Genomic DNA, 22,442 nt, shown 5'->3' on the forward strand with positions numbered 1-22,442 from the left:
TGGAGAGAGTGTAACTAAAAATAGCCGGGGGAAACCCACGTAACCGTGTGACGTCAGAGTAGTTCTCATTGAGTGAAATGTTTTTCGCAATATACTTGATTTGCATGTAGTGTTCGCAGTGAAATGCTGTGAATTATACATGCAAGTGACTGGCGCAATTTCGTTTGAAATGCATGCAAGTACCAAAACGATTGAAATGCATGTTGTCATCCTGAAAGCATTTGTGTCAAAGGTCAAATAGTCATTCACAGAGAGTATTAGCCTAATGATCGTCCTCTGTCTATGCGCAACTTCACAGCCACCCACTGGATAATTTCACCCCTGACTGTCGTATGAGCGTCTCAAAACCCATCGACCACCTGCTGTCCGCTGTTTAGCTTGGCAGTGGCCTAAGAGCTGTACTGTGTCGAACGCCGAGGTCGAACGTCGAGTCCGATCCCATCGTGGTATCTGGAAGTGTTGTCTGGCGGAAATATCTCACGTTTACGCACTTTGAGTTGATTCAGGTCTACGATTTCTTCCGGATTTCTTCGTATACTAAGAGGCTTCGACTGTATTTTAGCAGGCGGGTTACCGGAAGCATTCTGGTACCAGGTAGGTGTCAATAAATATAGTTAAAATCACGGTTCCTCCATAAGGGCGGGCTTGTGTTAAAACGAACGAAATGTAATGCACCAGACCATCATATGGGTAATGCACCTAAGTCTAGTCTAGTTTCAAGGACTATCAGGGTGGTCATTAGAGTTATTTACAGACTGAAATATCACTTACATTTGTGTAATGGACTCGAACGTCAGTCGTAGCGTATTTGCATGGATGCATGGATTTTGTTGAGTTCGAAGTCTTATACTTGTCGTCTTTACACAATTCATGCTCAATATGCCACTGATTTTAGTCACCTATTGAACCTATACACAAAGCTGTAGGGCCTATATCGTCGCAAAATACCGGGTAACGACATGAATGGGGAAATAACAACAATTGAAACAACTGCACACTTTGAAATACACGAACTTTGACACTCACTGGCAATCAGTATTACAACCCGTGACGGCGGGCGCTGTGTAAGAAAAGTGGGCTAGTAAGGCCTCTGTGTTGTACGTGGGTAGCATGCCATTTTCAGCACCTATATGAATATACCCTTATGATTGAATGTATGATTGTGCAAACTGGAAAGACAGAAGCTTCAACGTTCTCCTATCGACATATCATTACCAACACTTCTGTCAGGACATAGATTCACTCGCCCACTCGTGACACAAGGAAAGAACATATCTCAATCCGACAACCACGGCAATACTTTTTTATCACAAGCATGTAGCGACCTACAAAGTGAAGGCTTCCTAGTTTTCTTTTTATCACTGTTATCGAAAATCGGGAAGATCTATGCTGCTACGAATGAAGTAAAAAATTACACATTTTGACTCTGTTGAATCTGAGCAATCACGGCAGAGCAACCAACCATCATAAATTTGTATAATGAACGAAATGAAATATATTTTACGAAACATTAAGGCAAAATAAAAAAAAAGATGTCTGTTTCCGGTAACTTGCCTCCGAAAAATTAGGGTAGTTTGGTCATGAATGAGAAAATACGGGAAATTTAGAGATTTACTCGAAAGTTGTTGAAAGTGCGAAAAATACGTCTAGGTTCAGGTTAGATTATCTGAAACATGCATATTTATTTGACCTAAGCTGATTTTGCGATATTACTGTGAAGAATGTATTAAGTGTGAGTACAGAAGTTGCTTTAGGAAACTTTAGAGAGAAACTTTTGTCATTCTTCTCCTTTCAAGATTGGCAAATTAAACTACAAATGATTCATGAGTCTGCATTTATAAGTGTCATTTGAAAAAAAAAATCTATTTCAAAAAACAAGGCGATGAATGTCTTGTTATTTCCTCATTTCATTCACGGTTCAAATTCTGTAATTTTACAGGAACACTATGGATGCTGACAAGGAGCAATCGGCTCAGCTTTTTCAAGCTGTCACTAATCTACGTAATCTAATCGAGCAAGAATCTCTGGTTTTGTTGATTGGTGAAGGGGCGTCCATCCTTCCTCAACCAGCGTCCATCGATGACTGGTGGAAGATCTTTCCTGATCTCGATGATGAGGTAAAGTCATTGAAATATCATTGGGCGAATTACTGTATCTGATATTCTGTGTATTCCGTGACTGGCCAAACCTTTTCTCAGCAAGTCTGCACAATTAGTTGCGTTAATATTAGTACTGTAATGATAAAATCCTTTACACGTAGAAATAATCTGTGAAGAAAATTCATAATATGCAAACGCTATATTCAGTACATTTTTTAAAATAATCGCTTTAATACACGATAAACCTATTCAAAGCAAACGGTGGATAACCCAATCTTCATAATATTTCAGAAACAGAACTTCTACCTCGCCCTACATTACATGTATCATTTGATCTCCTAAGTACTTCAATAATAATGTTAGTTGGAGTTATGTTATGAGTTCTTTTCATGTGCCATTTTGAATTATTAGATGACGTTAAAGGTTAATCTTCAATGGAATGAACGCATTTCTCATGTAATTCTGATGAAACTGCCACTATAACTAACTTCATCTAATTTGCATACTTCCAAATATGCTGATGTCTGGATGTCTTCATTTGCTGTGATGGTTGAAATCAATAAGAAGCACTTACTGATTGTTCATTCAAATACATAACTAAATAAATAAGTTGAAATGATTAAGGCATGAGAAAGTCTATCAGAATGTACTTTTTTCTTGCCAAACGTAATTTTTTACAAATAATAAATTACGGGTATCTACGAATATTGTTGTAAGATGAGTGTTAGACAGACGTGATAAAATGGATTTCCGGAAGTTGTTAGCAATTCATTGCCGCAGCTAGTTTATAACGTCCGTGCTTTACATGATTGTGTCTGTACAATCGATCGATAATGTTGACAGCCATTAACTAGTTTGTCTCAATGAGTAGATGACATTTCTAAAGATTGAGTCAGGGATAAAAATAACATCTTACTTTCACTTTCTCTTTCTGTTATGAACGTTACCACCAATGTTACCCATCATACGGGGTAGCCCTAACTGAGAATCAGGGTACACACACTATCTGGGCTTTGTAAAAGCTATCAAAATTGCTTTATGGCCCGTACAGGGAAGCATATACCAGAGCCAGTTAGTAAACAAAATTTATACAGAGCACTGACTAACAACCAACAATACAGATTGCGAGTGATAATGAGAGACTAATCAAATTCAGAGCCTTTGTTTCTCAAGTTAGTAAAGTGATAATTGCGTGGAGCGTGTCTGTATGATGACATTCAAATTTTCGGGCATACGGTAGAATTGAATTCACGATGTCATAGTCAATGACCTTTGACACGCCACTTTCCTTCAAATTGGTGGGTATAAGTTACCGTTTCTAGCACTCTGAGTGCTGAGTGATTTTCTGCAGAAACAGTCTCAGAGCGGAAAAGATTTCTGCAGTATCAGGGTACAAGATGATCGAGTTCTTTGAAGGTTGAAACAGTTGTGAAAAAACAAAGAGTCAATAGTAAATGATGCATGGTCAAAAAATAGTTCCGGATGGAAAAATCAGAACAGTCCCAAGCATAAACCTGCAAACTGTTTTCTCCCCTGTTTGTGAAATCTTCGATGAGCGCCTGTACAACAGAATTCCAAATGGCGAAGGTCAGACAAACGCAATAATTACTAGTTATATTGAGTCAGGGATCAATAAAACCTCTGTATAGTTTCACTTTCACTATCAGTTCATTAGCGTGACTGCCAATATTGCCAACCATACGGGATGACCTAACTGAAATTCAGGGATTTAAAGATGTACCCGGCTGTGTACTAGTATGTAAAATTTCAGCACAGAGACTTTACATCTAATTTACAATAAATGATGAGGAATTAAATGCTTATTGGCTTCTGCCAAATTCGAAAGCGAATTTGTGTAGTTCTAAGTACGTGAAATAGCCATATAATTTGCAAATTTACCAAAGAAAAACAGCACCATCCAGTGTCTTACAAAATGATGGCATTGCAGGGTTTTACAGTGCCCGAGAAGTGTCGTTCGGTGTACCAGCGAATAAAAGATAAAATAACGATTCCCTCAGGAATATCTACACAAAATATCCATATAAATTACATTAACAGTATAACCGATTTTCGGTTTATTTCAAAGTGACGGAAGCAATCTGAAACAGTCAATGCAGTTTTTCAAAGCAATGGTTAAGATTTTGAAATTTGTTTTATTCCGATAGAGGGTACCTGAAAGACTTGCGAGAATGGAAACTGAATACGTAAGACAACAGCCTCAGGGCCAATCACGATTCCACAACGTTCTCCGAACACTTGGTAAATTCCCGCTGATCATTACAACAAATCTTGACGAGTTGCTGGAAAGACTGCTGTGGAATTCTGGGATACATGGCGACAGGCTGTACTTAAATCAGGTGAGTTTGGAGATCATATCACCGTCAGTCTCGACATAATGTTAATAAAGATAAGGCATTCACGGGACAAGAACATTACAAACGCTATCACATACGGACAAACGAATCGAGCAAATATACGACACATCACAAAACTACCAGTGTCAATATCAAGTTATACTTACACACTCCGAATGAGGAACAAAATAAAGCTAAACATAAGATTTATTGTCATCTCAATGAAAAAGCTGCGATAATGATTTTTTATTTTTTAACCGGTAGGTTTCCAAGTTGAAGAAATATTGGCCGAATTATCACCGTGATGTGGTTGTTAAATGCTTCGGCGATTCAAGTTTCCAGACCAGAGTTGGCGTAAATATCTTTCCTATATCTGTCTCACATTTTCACTTCATGTTTCAAATTATCTTTCCAATAATCATATTAATTTTTTGAACGTTTTCATGTATGTCACTCTGTCACTTATCCATGCGCCTACTGTGTGGAAAGTTTGATTTAGATTGCTCTGCAAACATAGAAATTATCAGTTTTTAGCCAAATTTCGTTTAAAATTCACCTTAAAAGTTTACTCCTCTTGATAATTTGCATATTGGTCACGAATCTAGTTGAACGACCTGCTGTTCACCTTGTTTGAACTTTCCCTCGTTCCAAAGCGGAAGACAAATCAGTTTTCTGTCTCGTATTCGACCTTATCAATTTATAACTTGACCTTTTCAAGGACTCTCACAGTGTTTGGGATTGAAAACAGAAAACAATCTACTTAACGCACAGTTGAAGCCATGACGTCATTGCATATAACATTTCATTGTTCAACAGAATTCACACCGGAGTTATTTCGAAGAAACGTGCGATCAGCGGAAAGACGAAAATACAGACTTCCTTCAGCAAATATTCGACGAAAACAGCGTTCTATTCCTTGGGTGTAACGTCGATCACGCCATTTACAAGAAATTTCTTAATAAATTTGCAGCTCATAGCAAGGTAACTGCCAGAGTCACCGTATGTCGTCTATATCAGAATTACGTCAGTGGTCGCCAACGTTCTGAAGCCATTGAGATAAAACTTCTGTTTTCGTTCATTCAAAATAAGATGACTTCACAGTGAAAGTGTTAAACCTTCGCTCATACACTACTTAATGAAACGCCAGAAGATTCTCAGTTTCTGTTTCAAACTCTTCAATTTTTCGCGAATGTTTGGATCGCAGAAGCAGAATTGTCTATTTACGTTTTTTTTCCCTTGAAAACAATGACAGCAATGTTTCTTTGGCAACTTGTAATATCTCTGAAAATCTTAGAGACGCATTATCAACACCAACCATGGCTGCAATGTTCCAACAAAGTGATTACAATTGAGTTTGTACGATAGCTCAGCTGAACAGTTATGAAAGGTCAAGACTGAACGTAGAGTCTCTACAAAGTTTGATAGGGTCACCTAAATCGGAATGAAAATAATTATAATACTTTGAAACGTACCAGTTTCGTCGTAGTCGTGATGAATTTAATTTTTTTGTAATTTCCCTGAAAGACGTAACCGGCAACGGCCGTAGGTTGCGAAGATCTTAACTCCAGCGAATGACAAATTGATAGTTGTTAATGTGTTTGCAGGCAAATCATTACATTTTTGAAAGTGTCGAAGAAGGAGGTCGGAGTTTCAGCCAGAATGGAAAACTGTCCATCTTGAAAGCTGACTTGGAATTGTGGGAATTCGTCCAGCATCTTAGCAGCGGTAAAGGAATACAAACCATCCAAGACATACATCCAGGCAAGGTAAATTGGGTCAGAATGATATCAGATATTAAGCAGTGGTTGTCGTAAGCACTTTAAAGTCCCTTGGTATTTTAAAACGCTGATAGTAGAAAACGGCCTTAGGAAAAGATATTCGGACTCTCAACTATTTCCCATTCTTTTCTGAACTACGACTTGCGGGGGCTCATTTTAAAGCCCTATGAATGAAAAAAATTCATCATCATAGTTTTTCGAAGATCGTAAACTTTATTTTTACCCACAGAATCAACATAGGGGTGGCGCCAATTTTGAATTTCAAATTTCGGTAAATGTTGGATAACTTTGCTGCTTTAGTACCAAAACTTTGCACGATGACCCCTTGACCCCTGGTTTCTGTTCTTGATTTGGTAAGAAAATAGTTGAAAGTTCAATCGAGAAAAGTTTGAGCAAAGATATGTCTTTCACCTTCAAGGCTCATACTGCCTTAGTTTTATTCTAGTAACCTTTAACCCAGGGCCTATATTGGAACAACGATGACAGAGCACACACCCGTGTTTTAATTTTGTTGGCGTACTTCCTCGTTGAGTATACTTAAATACGCCCCTACGCTATGCTCTGTCTGGCCTTGGAGTCACCTCAGAATCATGCGACGTTTTACTCAGAAAAACTAAAAATAGACGCAGGGAAATTCAAAGTTGAAGTTGTAAACAAACAAGTCTGTTCATGTATGCCTCATAAATCACTCAAATCACACGTATCGACGTTTTTACTCTGTTTGTGTTGATTATTTACGTATTTTTACGGTTCAAGGTCTATGAAATCTCGTTTCTTCCCACGCAACGCGAGAGTTACCTACGTCAGCAGCTGCTATTGGAAGAGAATGCAACTGAAATAGCTTTCCACACTACCAGCATAACGAATGCCTTGACGACCAATGAACTTCTAGAGCAAGTATCCAGACCATCGCTCATCAATATTTACAGAAAAGATCCCTTCGGTATGTAAATATGATTTCACTCTCTGAAACTTTCCCACCGCCATTTGCAGATTAAAGTACTGAATTAAATGATATATAAAACTTAATTTACACTCTTTTGGTACGGATGCTTTGTCAAATCGCCTGTTCTTTCAGAGAACAATAATCTTGTAATTTGCGTGTATATCTATTTTATCGACATTCAAGGTAGCTACTCAGAGGAAGAGATGAAACGAGCTCTCAAAGCGATGTATGACCGGAGAGATAACTTAATCAAGGTATGTCGTGTGGTAGAGTGTTGTGTGTTTCTTACTTCAAACCTTGCAGCTCTTTTATCTTCCTAAATTTGCTGTACGTAGAATTTTCAGCGCGAGCTATTTAGTCTCATTTGGTAATGCATACATATCTCATGTTTCAATAAACCCTGACAATTCCAATTACTTCGCCTGATTTTTTTACAGTCAATTCATTCCGGAGTTAAAGTGATAGCGATCTTTCTCTATGAAAACGTTCTTGCTGAGATAGATCCGAGTCTTCAAACGGACAAAGAAAAGCGAGCAATGTCGCTCAGAAAGTACGCCAAGTCAATCTTACTTTGCAATACTCTGTTGAAAACTAAAAGTTCTTTGGAGTTACTCATGGTGGAAGGGGGAGACACTGAGTCTACAAAAAGCAGAAGATTGAAGAAAGAAACGTTTGCTATCATCAAACTGAAAGGTAATTGTATATTTTGTGCTATTGCCGCTCAGAGCGCTGATCTGTCAAACGGATACACATGATTTTGCACAAACTAAGATGCATTTGTTCGATGATACTTGTCGTTCAATAGATAAAAAAGACTAGATTTTATGATTTCGTGAATTCCCGAAGTAAAAATCCATCACTTGTAACTTCGATCATGCAAGCATAACGCAAACCCGTATGGAATAATTCTGGCATTAATGAAAATTCATGCATTATAGGGCCAGTGATGCTAACTTTTGAGAATTTTTTTCACTTTTTTTATATTTTTCAACCACAATTTCTTGTTCTACCTCCTGGAGCATGTTGATATATACACAGTATTCGGCTTGTTCACTCCCCTATACATACGTAAACTGCATTGTGATTGTTAGTGAATTCAACTACAATTTCAAATGTAAAAAATTAACAGTCCATTTTACACATCTAAACGCTATGTTGACAAGCTGAATAGTGGGTGTTTCAACATTCTTTGGGGAGGAGAATAAGAATTTGACATACAAAATAAAATAATAAAAAAGTCATCAAAAGTTAGCATTGCTTGCCATTTAATACTCTGTCTAATGTCAAACTTTTCAGTCATGTCACGTGCCTTTGAGTCAACCATGATCAAGAAAATGCTTAAATTACTACTAGAGGCGAGACAAGTTTATATATTAATCTCTGTAGGCGTTTAGCGACCAGAAATGGTTTGATCAACAGTAACATAAAAATGATCTTTTCTTAGGGGGTGTTGACGAAGCAATTTGTTACGCCGAAACTGCCACTGCTGGCAAAAAGAATGTGACCACCCACCTTGTCGTTGTCAACGGAGAGGAAGTTGCTAGGAGACGAAAGATCTTCGATACCAGTCGGGAGTGTGCTTGGGATTGTGACAGAACTGTTTTGAAATTAACAGCTGCTGTATTACAGCACAACAAAGGAATCAATGCCATCGACGTAAATATCTATCTTTACCTGTCTGAATATTGCGTCAAGTGAAATGATTAAAATAAATTGTCAATGAATAAGACTGTTGTCACCTATGTTGTTATAAAACAAAGTTTGGGGTGTTAATCCAAAGGGTTGAAAAAAGTAATGTGCATTCTATGTATTGTTACGTGCAGAGAAAACGAACAAAAGGGTGAACTCAGCAGTTAACGTTTAGAGTAAAATTTATTACGAAAATAAAACTAATTGCTAAGTTAGGGACAGAGTACAAGCTTTAAAAGTGTACAGACTACTTATCTCAGCTGGACGGCAAAGCTCCAGTCTCAGAGTTGTAACAGTCAGTTGGATGAATGAACAGTCCTTTGGCTTGCAGGCTTGAAGCTGCACAAAGACCACAGTATAAATCCAGCGTTGACAGTGAAGGTCTTGAAAAGTCTTGAGAATGACTACTGCTGGAGTTTAGTAACACACAAGAGACACGATCCCAAAAGTCTGACTGGAAGCTGTGCACGTCCCTTTTATAAAGGCATGTAAGAACAATCTAGAACTTTTATTGACATGCTAATTACTGTTCTAAAATTATCTCCCTTACACAACTAATCAACTTTCCAGAACATTCCAAACATGACTAATTGAATTCGAGGTTGTGAGGTCATCAAGGGCAGTGACCTTGGGAATGTTCTAGACTGATTGAACTCAGGTCATGATGAGTGTGGGGTAAATGACCTACATAACACACCCCCTCTTCAAAAAAGAAAATTTTTCAAAGAAAAATCTTTCTTTTGCAAATGTAATCTTGAAAAGATTTAAGTACTCAATTTTTTTTTACTCTAAAGTAAAATTTCTTGAAAGTGAACAACAATGAAGTCTAAATACGAGAGAGACAGTCTGCAATTAAATTGTCTCTGCCTTTGATATGTCTAATATCAAGATTAAACTCCTGTAACATTAAACTCCATCTTAGCAATCTCTGATTTTTGCCTTTAAATTTCTGCAGAAAAAAAGAGGGTTGTGATCAATATAAACCACTATTGGCTGATTTGAAGAAGTAACATAAACTTCAAAATGCTGTAAAGCTAATATCAAAGATAAACACTCTTTTTCAATTGTAGAGTAGTTTCTCTGAGATTTGTTAAATTTGCGTGAAAAATAGCAAACAGGATGATCTATACCATGACTATCCTCTTGCAATAAAACAGCACCAGCAGCCGTATCACTAGCATCTACAGCTAATTTGAATGGCAAAGTGAAATCTGGTGCAGACAACACTGGAGCACTTTGCAGTATGGCTTTAAGTGTATCAAATGCCTGTTGGCATTGCTCTGACCAAACAAACTTTACTTTCTTTTTAAGTAAGTTAGTCAAAGGCTCAGTAATTGTGGAGAAATTTGGACAGAATTTTCTGTAGTAACCAGCCATACCGAGAAAGCGCATCAGTTGTCGTTTGCAGTTTGGTATGGGAAAACTTGAAATGGCACTGATTTTAGCATCAACAGGTTTTATCTCACCCTGTCCTACAGTATGTCCGAGGTAAGTTACCCTAGCCCAACCAAACTCAGATTTGGCAAGGTTGACAGTCAACATTGCTTTGCTCAGTCTCTCAAAGAACTTCCGCATGAGCTTGATGTGTTCCTCCCAGGTGTCACTATACAGGACTACGTCGTCAACGTAAGCTGCACACCCGTCTAGCCCGGATATGACGTCGTTGATCATCCGTTGGAATGTTGCCGGAGAGTTCTTCATTCCGAATGGCATCACCTTGTACTGGAACAATCCGTCTGGTGTAACAAAGGCGGATATTTCACGAGCACGATCCGTCAGAGGGACTTGCCAAAATCCCTTCAGTAGGTCAAATTTCGTCACATACTTGACTTTTCCCACTCGGTCGATGCAGTCATCAATCCTCGGGATTGGGAAAGTGTCTGTCTTTGTTAAAGTGTTGACTTTCCTAAAGTCCGTGCACATACGATAACTGTGATCTGATTTGGAAACAAGTATGCACGGCGAACTCCAGTTACTTTTACTGGGGTCAATAAAGTCATTGTCCAGCAGGTATTTGACTTCTTCCTGGAGATATTTCGCTTTTGTTGGATTCAGTCTGTATGGATGTTGTTCCACTGGATTACTGTCGCAGACATCTTTGTTGAGATAGATGATGTTTGTCCTTGTTGGAATATCTTGGAACAAATGTTCATGGATTGGTTCTTTCAGCTGTTGTTGTTGTTCTGGCTGGAGGTGTGCCAACTTTTTAGACTCCAGCTTCTCCAGGATTTCTGAGTTCTGAAGCTTGACCGAGCCCAGCTTTGAGTTTAGAGTATTTTCACTCAAGTCAGTTTCAGTATCACTATCTTCATAATGGCCAGAACTGACTGTACTGACAGGCTTTGTTTTAGTAGGATTATCCCTATCCAAATATGGCTTAAGCATATTTATGTGACATAGCTGTTTTTGTTTTCGCCTGTCAGGTGTTATTATGATGTAATTTAAATCACTCAATTTCTTATCAATTAGGTATGGCCCAAAGTAACGAGCATGGAGTGGTTTGCCAGGAATTGGAAGTAGAACAAGAACTTTTTGACCTGGTTCAAACTTCCGTTTTGAGGTGCTTTTATCATATTTGGTTTTCATTGACTGCTGAGATGACTCAAGATTTTCTCTGGCTAATTCACATGCTTTAGAGAGTTTCGTACGAAAATCTGACACATATTGCAAAATATTCAGACAATCATCATCGTCTGATAGGAATTTCTCTTTAACGAGCTTAAGTGGGCCACGGACTGTATGTCCAAATACAAGCTCAAATGGGCTAAAACCAAGAGACTCCTGAATTGACTCTCTAACAGCAAAGAGCAAAAAATAAATTCCTTCATCCCACTGCTTCTCTGTGTCAAAACAGTAGGTCCTAATCATGTTTTTCAAAGTTTGATGAAATCTCTCAAGAGCACCCTGACTTTCTGGATGATAGGCGGATGACCTATACTGTTTAATGCCTAGCTGATCCATTACTTGTTGAAAAATACCAGACATAAAGTTGGAGCCTTGATCGGACTGGACACATTTAGGGAGGCCAAATAAAGTGAAAAATTTGACTAAAGCTCTCACTATAGTCTTTGTCTTTATATTTCTCAGTGGTATGGCTTCTGGGAACCGAGTTGATGTACACATAATTGTCAACATAGTACTCATTTCCTGATCTTGTTTTTGGTAGGGGCCCAACACAGTCTATTAGTATCCTACTAAATGGTTCTTGAAATGCAGGAATTGGCTGTAAAGGAGCCTTTGGAATGGTCTGATTCGGCTTTCCTACCATTTGACATGTGTGACAAGTTTTACAGAAATGTGCTACATCCTGCCTGAGATTAGGCCAATAAAAGTGACTGAGAATTTTATGATAAGTTTTCCTGACTCCTAAGTGACCAACCCAGGGCGTTTCATGGGCCAGGCGCAATATTTCAGCACGATAGGGCTTTGGAACCACAATTTGATGTTTTATAGCCCAATCGTCATCAACCAAAACATCTGGAGGTCTCCATTTACGCATGAGAATACCAGATTTTGTATAATAGGAAACAGAGCTATCTGAAGTTTTACCTTCATCATCTACCCTGTCAAACAAAGACAAAATATCTGGGTCTTTGTGTTGTTCTGCAATGAGATTTGATCTAGAAAATGTCTGACTTTGGTCAGCAGAAGTTTTACTGGAAGTTTCAAATCCACGAGGGATAACGGAATGATCCGTGTCAAACACCTGACTGAGAAAGGTGTCATTTAAGTCAACATCTGTGACATTATTTTTGAGAGTATTTTGATTCTCGGAAGTTTTCTTTGACATGGCTCGAGTAATGGCACATGAAGGAAATAAATCGGGTATCTCTTGTTCAATTGGCTCTGGATCCTGATCTAAAGTAGGATTATCAGTCACAAGTGGATTAGTAATGACCTTGTCCCCAGCAAGGTCGTTTCCAAGAAGAAGGTGAATCCCTTCAAAAGGCAAAAAAGGCCTAATACCTAAAGCCACAGGTCCAGAAACAAAGTCCGAAGACAATAGACATTATGGAGAGGAACAGGAATGTAGTCATTACAATCTACCCCCTTAATAAGAACTTTAGAACCTGAAAATGACTTTTCAGAAAACGGCAGGGTATCTGCCAACAAAAGAGACTGGGAAGCCCCGGTATCTCTTAAAATTTTGACAGGGGTAGCGGAAGAGAAATCACTAGAAAGTGATATAAAACCATCATGAATGAATGGTTCGAAAATACCCATAATGCTATCTTGAGAAGAATTGACCTTGACCTCATTAATTGGGGATAAGAGGGGTTTAACCTCAGAAAATGTGTTGCACACATTATTAGACTCTAATTGAGTTGATGAAGAAATAAAGCCGGTTGGCTTAGATCCACTTTGACCACTTTGACCTTCACGTTTTCTTTTCAATTTGAAACACTCTGACATTAAATGGCCGTCTTTCTTACAATAATTACAAGAAAGTGTACCGAACTGTTTGTCAGAAGGAGATTGAGACTTGGGATTTGATGATGTGGAAGTGTTACTTGAACTCTGTGAACTGTTGTCATTTGATTTTCTACTGTCCTTTGAAAAATTCTTGGATGAAAAGGACGAGTTAAATTTACCTGCATTGTTTCTGTAGGAAAAGGACTGGGATGGTTTGCTGAGAAATGAAGATTTGTGGGTCAATGAATAATCATCGGCCAAACGTGCAGCAACCTCCAATGTATCTGCCTTTTGTTCATTGATAAACGTCTTGATGTCACTCCGGATGCACCTTTTAAATTCCTCAATCAAAACAAGTTGTCGTAATTTGTCATAATTCTGACTGACCTTTTCAGAAGAACACCAACGATCAAACAGTTGTTCTTTTGTTCGAGCAAATTCAACATAAGTTTGATCTTTCACCTTCTCACAATCCCTAAATTTCTGACGGTAAGCTTCAGGCACCAACTCATACCCTTGAGAATTAATTCCTTCACAGAATCATAATTTGAAGCCTGCTCTACTGACAACTGAATGTAAAATTTCTCTGGCTTTACCCACCAAAGCACTCTGCAAAAGCATAGACCAGGACTCCTTAGGCCAATTCAGACTCTGAGCAATTTTCTCAAATGAAGGAAATATTTATCAACATCCTTTTCTTGGAAAGGGGGGACTAACCTGAAATGCTTAGTGATGTCAAAACCGTGTGAAGGGAAGGATTTTCCTGACTGTCCAAGCTCCAAACGTTTCATTTCTAATCTTTCCTGCCTATCTTTCTCTCTCTGTCTTTCTTCCATTTCTAATTGCATTTGTATTTTTTCTTTTTCTAATGCCTGTCTCTCTTTTTCCATTTGTAATTCTAGTTTCTTGATCTCCAAATTTGTCTGCAATTCTAATTCTAATTTTCTGAGTTCAGAGGTAGACTCGGGCTCATAATCTTTCAGGGTGGATTCCTCAAATTGGCCTAAATCAACTAGATGTTTGGCAATACGGTACTGTATTTCCCTCTTGCGCATAGATCTTTGACTTCTACTTTAAGGAAATTGGCCAGTGCAATGAGGTCGTCTTTTCTGAGGAATCAAATGTGTCCTGATCAAGGTCATCCATTTCCTCTGGTTTAAATTCCGCCATGATTAAATTTCGCTGAGTTCACAGTATACAGTAGTTTTGAAAAGGCTGTCAAAATGTTGTCAAACGGCTCAAAATATTCGTCTCCCGGACGAGCCCCCAATTTTGTTACGTGCAGAGAAAACGAACAAAAGGGTGAACTCAGCAGTTAACGTTTAGAGTAAAATTTATTACGAAAATAAAACTAATTGCTAAGTTAGGGACAGAGTACAAGCTTTAAAAGTGTACAGACTACTTATCTCAGCTGGGACGGCAAAGCTCCAGTCTCAGAGTTGTAACAGTCAGTTGGATGAATGAACAGTCCTTTGGCTTGCAGGCTTGAAGCTGCACAAAGACCACAGTATAAATCCAGCGTTGACAGTGAAGGTCTTGAAAAGTCTTGAGAATGACTACTGCTGGAGTTTAGTAACACACAAGAGACACGATCCCAAAAGTCTGACTGGAAGCTGTGCACGTCCCTTTTATAAAGGCATGTAAGAACAATCTAGAACCTTTTATTGACATGCTAATTACTGTTCTAAAATTATCTCCCCTACACAACTAATCAACTTTCCAGAACATTCCAAACATGACTAATTGAATTCGAGGTTGTGAGGTCATCAAGGGCAGTGACCTTGGGAATGTTCTAGACTGATTGAACTCAGGTCATGATGAGTGTGGGGTAAATGACCTACATGACAGTATTAATCCAACTTGTTTGTTTACACCTGGTTTCCTTGTTTACATCTGTAAATCCAATTCCCCTTGAATATCTTACAAAAAACTTTAAATTATCGTTAATTTTTCTGTGATAAACAAACCAAAAGGGATAGTAACGTCTCAGAGCTCACGAAATACCACGAACACTCAGTCTGTTACTGTATGGGGGTTGAGGCAGAGATGGTCTGTGAATATTTCATCTTTCCATGTTGTTTTCTTTGTCTAGATTCTGCCTGTGTGACTATGGCTGACTAGATCGTCTGTGTTATTTACTACTTTTTCTGTGTTTCTATCCAGTCAGAAGACTTGAGACGTCTGAACAGCTTGCATGATGTACATCTTATTGTGGATCAAGACAATGTGGTTCCTAGCAAACTAGAACCACTCGGCAAAGGACAGTTCGGGGAAGTTTACAAAGTAGTTGACAAGAAGGGAAACACGTACGCTCTGAAAGTTTTGAAAGAAATGGACGAGGCTGACTTTACACAACTTGTAGATTTCAGGCGGGAAGTAGAAACTCTACGGTAAGTCGTTCACTCAATCATGTATCGGAAATACGAATTACGATTGACTCATTAGATTTTAAATTTTATTGAAGCTTAACTTCAATCATGCTCATATTCTCCCTCAGTTTACAGACTACAATGTCTAATTATTTAAGTACTCCTACACTCGGCTCTACATCCGGGAATGGAATGAATGCATTTGTTTGCATTCTTTAAAATGTACGATGACAGCTAACAACACTAAATGTTCAACAACTAGTAGTTACCTCTCTTTTAATCACTTGTCTTTCTAGCGCTACAAGAAGTTGTTTTCAGCAAATCATGACAATACAATTAGATTAAAAATATACCTTTGTTTCTTGTCCTTGGTCTCTTACAGAAATGATGAGGGGACGTGGCTGTTTAATTATTAGGGGCCTAAGCCCATATGGGCATGTGCCCTATTGGGTGTAATGGAGTTTTTTCTTCCTCATCTTCTTCCATCCTTACTTTCAGCCTTGATCCAGAAAACCGCTGCATGTAAGCTTCTGAAAGCTGGCTTATGAGAACTCGTGTGCCCACGACTGATCATGTGACCTTTCTGTCATTTTGGATTTTCCAAAGTTTTTCTCAAGAACCACAGGGCCAATAAACTAGAAATTTGACATGTGCAACCCAGGCCCTGTGCCCTTAAATGTTTGCACATAAAATTGCGAACAGTGGCGTGACTTTGGCAGCCATATTGGATTTTTCGAAAATATCAGCAGAAAACAAATCTTGTCAAGAACTTGTGGGCCATTTTTGCTGAATTTTGCTCGTATCGTCAATAGTCTTACTACGCGCAAGATTGTTTAAGTCGTTTCAGTCGATCGTGATGCAGGATTTAACGTTTTCTTTGCAATCAGCTCTAATAAATCTACACTTTTTCGAATTTTGTCGTTTAGGAAAGCTTCACATCCAAATATCATCAAACTAGATGACGTAGAGAGACAAGGAAACAGATTGTGTCTGAAATTGGAGTTTGTTGATGGCTGTGACCTGCGTAAAGTTATTGAACCAAAGGACGGACGGCCTCGACCTCAGAGCAAGGAATTCACTCTCAGATGTGCAACTCAAATTGGTGACGCTCTGTCTCATTTACATAAGTTGGGAATAGTACATCGTGACGTCAAAGCTGAAAATGTCTTGGTAAGGGGTGACGTGTGTCTGTTATTTCGGTAGACCCCCCTCCACAAATGCTATGACAGAAGCTTGCATAAACTTACAGCATTCCCTATTCAAAGGACACGACAGATCATGCATTTAATAGTTTATAGCTTGAATAAGAATGCTCCCGAAGTCATGAAATCGTCACCAAGTCAAGGGCTAATGTGATCATCGCATCGATTATTATGCATTATAGATATTTAATTGGAACTCCCTCTTTTAGTCTATCGTGTGTTTGACTTCTCTTTGACAACACTGAATGAACAATTCCATTGTACTTCTTTTTCAAAACCTTACAGAGGGCGATAACATAATCAATCTATTTTTCAGATCACAAAGGACCAGAAAACGTTCAAACTTGGTGACTTTGGATTAGCGCGTACTACTAGAGGTACCCTGAGTAAAAAGACATTGGTTGGATCAATGAGATACATGGCACCGGAAGTCAAACAGTCTGGAAATTATTCTGTAACTGCTGACGTATTTAGCTACGGTAAGATGACAATTTTACTATGCTAATTGTGAAAACTTGAAATGGCAGTGCATTCAAGTTCAAAACAGACGTAGTTGGCGAGAGACAACATGAATGTTTCTGTCCTATAATTAGCTTTGAATAGTATGAAATTTCGACGTTCGTGATGTAGCTAGGTCAAAACACGTGACATCAAATTATTCCATATCTTTCGATGCTATTGATGACTTGCTAAATTTCATCATGAGTCATGGAATCGTAGATGATCTATGGAACCATAATCTCACACTATTCAATATGGCGTAAAGTATAATTCATTTGAATGAGCCATTTTAAACGAAGTCAGTAGGTCCCCATCTCCGACGTGACATACACAGTTTTGGTGCGATAGATAGTTCCATAACTGACACTTGATTTGTCTAATCTCTCCTCTGTAGGACTCATGTTGCTTGAGGTTATCAATGGTGACTATGTGTTTTCCAATATCTTGGATGATGAAATTGTTTACGACCAAAAAGAAAGTCTTGTTCCTCCCATTCCGGTAAGAAATCAACTACTAATTCTCTATTTCAAGTTTGACTTTGATACTCAACTTTTGAGTGAGAATCTAAAAAAAAGCAGATAAATGACAAGTAGAATCTCAGAACTCAGGTAGAATGCACCTCGGAGACAGTGATTAAGACTTTCAAACTTTTACAACACGTCTTTAGCCTACCACTTGTCGGGGCTCATTTTGAAGCTCATAAAGTAATTTAAGTTTTACTGTCTTTTTTGTGGCAAATGAATATTTAATTTATATCTCCCATAGAGTTAGCATAGGGATGGCAGTCATTTCGGATTTCAAGTGTCAGTAAATATTGGGCAATTTGTTTCTCTTGTACCAGTTTTGCGGATGACACCTGAATTTTATGGTTGGTTTTGAAAGGGCATGAGGTAAAGTTTCCTTATGGAAAGTTTGAGCAAAAGAAGTCTCGCAATTTTGAGTCGCGTACTACCTTGACATATTCGTCGTTAGTTTTTTTCGATGATCTTGGTCTCTCACATCGATGGATAGACACTATTCTTGAACATATCAATTGCGTAAATCATTTCGTCATTTTCAAACTGTGAACATTAGTTAAATGTAAGCAGGATGACAATGTAAAGCATGACCCAAACATTTCATGATTCACTATTTGAATTAAAATTTTAAACAAAGTTGTTAAAATTTCACACTCAGGATACATGCGAGTCTGTTCATGGATATCGAATGAAAGTGGTTTTGACGATGTGTTTGAAAATCACCCGAAATCGCCCGAAGATGGATCAAATTTTGCATGAGTTGACGATAACTGACGAACATCAGGTGACGTCACATTCTACCTTTAGCCATGAAATTGAACTGCTGTGTTTGGGAACAGGTAAAGGTACAACTGGTAAGTACAATACATCAGCGTAACTGCTGAAATGTGATCTTCTTGGTGACATATATCACAAAATTTCACTTATGTGCAAAAGACGTTTTAAATAGATTATAATGATTTCACTGAAAATGGTCTTCATCATTTTTTGTCATTTTAAACAGCTGCCCTTTTTGGAGAACCAAGTTCATCGCTTGTTATCCTCGTTCGCGGAAAACCTGTACTTCTTGTCGATCTGGGTCTTGGAGTGTTGAAATCGTACAGGGAACACATCGGTGAGTATTCTAGAAGAATACCTTCGAGTTGTGACATTCAATAAGTTGAATTAGCTTGCTGAGCAGTGACCTCGGAGTATCCTAACTTGAGGTTTTGTTTATACTCTGAACACAGGTGACACACTACCACTGAAGTTGTTCATCACCCACAACCATCTAGATCATTCTGGAGAACTTGCCTTGGGATTGTTTTTGGCAGCAGAGAAGATGAAGCAACTGCAGAATACGGCCAAGATGTCGGTCTTTGCTGGGCCTGAAGTCGTGCCAAGACTTAGAGATCATCGTCTTCATGAAATTTACAGTGCTATGCCAAGAGTGAGTTTAATATCGTTGCTGTGTTAGTTGGTAGGTCTAAGTAGGTTGATATGTAGTAGAATGGTAGAAAAACTGGTTGTAGGTAGGTGGGCATGAAAGAAGGTGTGAAAGTCAGGTTCGGTAGATAATGTGTTGGCCAGGTTTTGTTGACAGTTTGATAAGTAGACACGCGGGTAAATTCGTTGGCAAAGCAGTGTTAATAGAGATTTGAGTTTTGCCTCCAGACTTTATGTTGTAGATATCAATCTATATATGTTTGCATGGAGTGGAGATTAATGACAGTGGACAAAATCTTTGTTCTGGGATGTAATTCGTGTCAATTTTTTTTGAATTATTTTAATTTAACGTAGTTTGCACCTCCAGATTGAAAGATTTAAACTTCTGCTCAAACTTTCCTCAAGAAAACTTTGAGTGATTCCCTTTCGAAATGAAAAGTAAATATTAGGGGTCACAGTGGGAAGTTTTCTAAATTACCTAATAATTTACCAACACTACCCCTGTGTTAACTGTCCTGGGGAAATTAAATGTTCCATTCATATAATAATAAGCCTGCGGAAACTTTGTTTACTCCAATATTTTCAAAATGACTCCATTTTATTTTACACAACCAATTGAAATGATTGAATTCCAATGAATTACTCATTGTAGGAAAAGTTGGACCCACTACTGGAATGGATAGACTGCAAGGAGAAGGAAACCGTTTTCCTGGATCAGAGCAAGGAGTTGTTCATCAAGGCGTTCAAAAGCCAACACAAAGAAACATGTTATGGTAAGTCAAGTGCATGTAATGCAACAAAGGTTGGACATGCTTTACGAAAACATTACATAGTAGCGCTAAACGGAAAGAGACCGAGAATAGTGAAAAGGGTGTGTTAGTGAGTAATCGGAAAAAGTCTAATCCAATACTTTGTCCTGTGCATCCGTCATGTGTGTTTATAGACTACGAGATAGGTTTTACATCCATGTTGCGTCGCACAACAAAATACCCACATCTGAATCATTTTCTCATACTACCTCCATATGTGTTAAACTATAGTGATCGGCAGCAAACCGTTATATATAATCTGTCGACAGTTCAACTGATAAAGTCATATGTTACTGTCTACAGGGTTTGTTCTATACTACAAAGACGTACCAATCCTTGGATACACAGCTGATTCTGGATACAACCAGGAATTTTATGACGAGATTTTTGTCGCCACCACAGTGGTGGTCGATGCACGCATCAAGGGAAACACGGAACATGCATCGGTGAGGTTTTTGGCAGAGTGCCATTCATGTGCTGTACGCCTGTTTTGTATCTGTATGTGTGAGTGCATTACATGCAGCAGCCTGTGGAATGTTGACCCAGCTATGCACGCGCTCGTGATTATCTCAGGGTACCAAACTGAGACACAATGTTATATTTGTAATACTTTGCACAGATACCCAAACTACTACGAATTGTTGAATTTGGTTAACAGTCACACGTTCTGAACTAATTCCATCTTTGAATGAATGAATGACCATGCATTCATGTTTTCAGAATTGTCAAGAATCTTTGTTATGCTAATCAGCATTGTGCCTTTGTGAAGTGAATCTAAGCTCAGACTATAGGACCTATGATATTACTCTATACATGTACTGCTGGCCATGGTCACTCCACAAAGGAGGGACCGTGTACTGGCTGATGAGAACAAAACAGTTCCCTGAACTGCCATTTGAAACTTACATTCTCATGCATGTAGGGGATTAAATTAGTGTCGTCTCTATTTTTCTTTCAGTTTGTTGAACTTCTGAATTATCTGGATAAGGTCAAGGTATGTTGACTGCATTTGCTTTATTCACCCGTTTCATATCATCAACATGATGCAATATTTAAGATATTTTGGACTCAGTTTGAATCACCTGATAAAGAGAAATTTGTGACTATGGGTGTCTTTCTCGTTCCCTCTTTGAATTTCATTGATAATAGATTGATACCAGAGTTCTGGTGATTGGCTATGGTACTGCTGAAGACTGGCCAAACACGCAAGACATGCCGAGACTAAACCAAATGCATCGCGGTATGACCTACACGCTGTGGCCTGTGGAGGAAGTTTTGGAAACGTCCCCTGGAAAGTTACAACATAAATACAAGGCACTGGAAAAAGCTGTCTGATTTTGTAGCATCTGGTTCAAGCATGGAAATGACATGCGCAGCATTTTAAGACTTAAAGGTTGTGAACAAAACTGAATGTGATGTAGACGAGTTTATTGCAAGATTTGGCTGAAAGATCAAAATCGCGTTCATCCTGTACAAGGGCAGATAGCACGCTTTATAAAAACTCAGTGAAGACAGCGCGAAATGTAATACCTTGCTGAATTGATCTTCTTTTTACGAAGTCATCGATGACTCAAATCCCAGTCTTTAACTTGGATAAGGCCAGTTCTTAACTACAGACCCAATATGTACACTAAAAGTAACAGTAACTACTGTTGTTCCCGTAACGTACAGCATCTTTCTCAGTTTGAATGTGGACTCTCTGTTTGTGTAGTAGCATTATACAGAGTGCAATAGCAACCTGTTTTCACAACTATTTGCATAACACAAATTACTAGTTGCAGGCCAGTTTGGTCGGCAGCACAAGATCTAAAAGCAACGTTTAATCTTAATTTATGTTTTGTTGAATTAGTTTATGTCTGAACACAAATAAAACTTTGTCAAGAAAAAGGTGTCTTTACCCTATCGACCCAACTTCAAAATCGTCAATGACATTTTCTCCCGTCTACAAGCAATGTTTATCGCAACAGAGCAAACGTTTCAACCGAATTCTGCTCTTCTACCTCGTTCTCTGATCCCCATTATAATTACGCAAACATTCCCCTAACATTCATATTTCGCTAGGCATGGTGTAGGAAAACTTGGGTGTTTATTTTCAAGTATTATAAAGCAATGATTTGACTTGTAGCATGTTTGCATATTAAAGGGTACAGTTTTTATGGTGGTCACAACATTTGAGAAAGAGTTTGCACGCATGGTACACCAAGATTAGAAATAAAATCATCGAATGAAAATATTCATGTGTTTTTGTCGCGTTCTTTCATACGAAATATTTGAGTTTTGAAATTGTATTTGAGTAATTGGATATATCGATTCGTAAGCGTACATGCGCAGTACAACTT

General features: G+C 38.4%; 1 protein-coding gene across 1 annotated transcript; it reads left to right on the forward strand.

Annotated features, from left to right (window-relative positions):
- The first annotated feature begins 22 nt into the window (after positions 1-22).
- LOC139144668 (uncharacterized) lies at positions 23-22,336 on the forward strand. Its single transcript, XM_070715392.1, has 21 exons — positions 23-594; positions 1,940-2,117; positions 4,265-4,456; positions 4,718-4,807; positions 5,270-5,434; positions 6,058-6,219; positions 6,988-7,174; positions 7,361-7,431; positions 7,615-7,870; positions 8,622-8,833; positions 15,443-15,669; positions 16,575-16,818; positions 17,167-17,329; positions 17,746-17,849; positions 18,528-18,723; positions 18,873-18,983; positions 19,099-19,298; positions 19,947-20,067; positions 20,407-20,549; positions 21,062-21,097; positions 21,253-22,336. The coding sequence occupies exons 2-21, from the start codon at positions 1,947-1,949 to the stop codon at positions 21,436-21,438; spliced, it is 3,237 nt and encodes a 1,078-aa protein (XP_070571493.1). The 5' UTR covers positions 23-594; positions 1,940-1,946; the 3' UTR covers positions 21,439-22,336.
- Positions 22,337-22,442: the final 106 nt, after the last annotated feature.

The sequence above is a fragment of the Ptychodera flava genome, chromosome 12 (genome assembly GCF_041260155.1).
Source record: "Ptychodera flava strain L36383 chromosome 12, AS_Pfla_20210202, whole genome shotgun sequence".
Lineage (NCBI taxonomy): Eukaryota > Metazoa > Hemichordata > Enteropneusta > Ptychoderidae > Ptychodera > Ptychodera flava.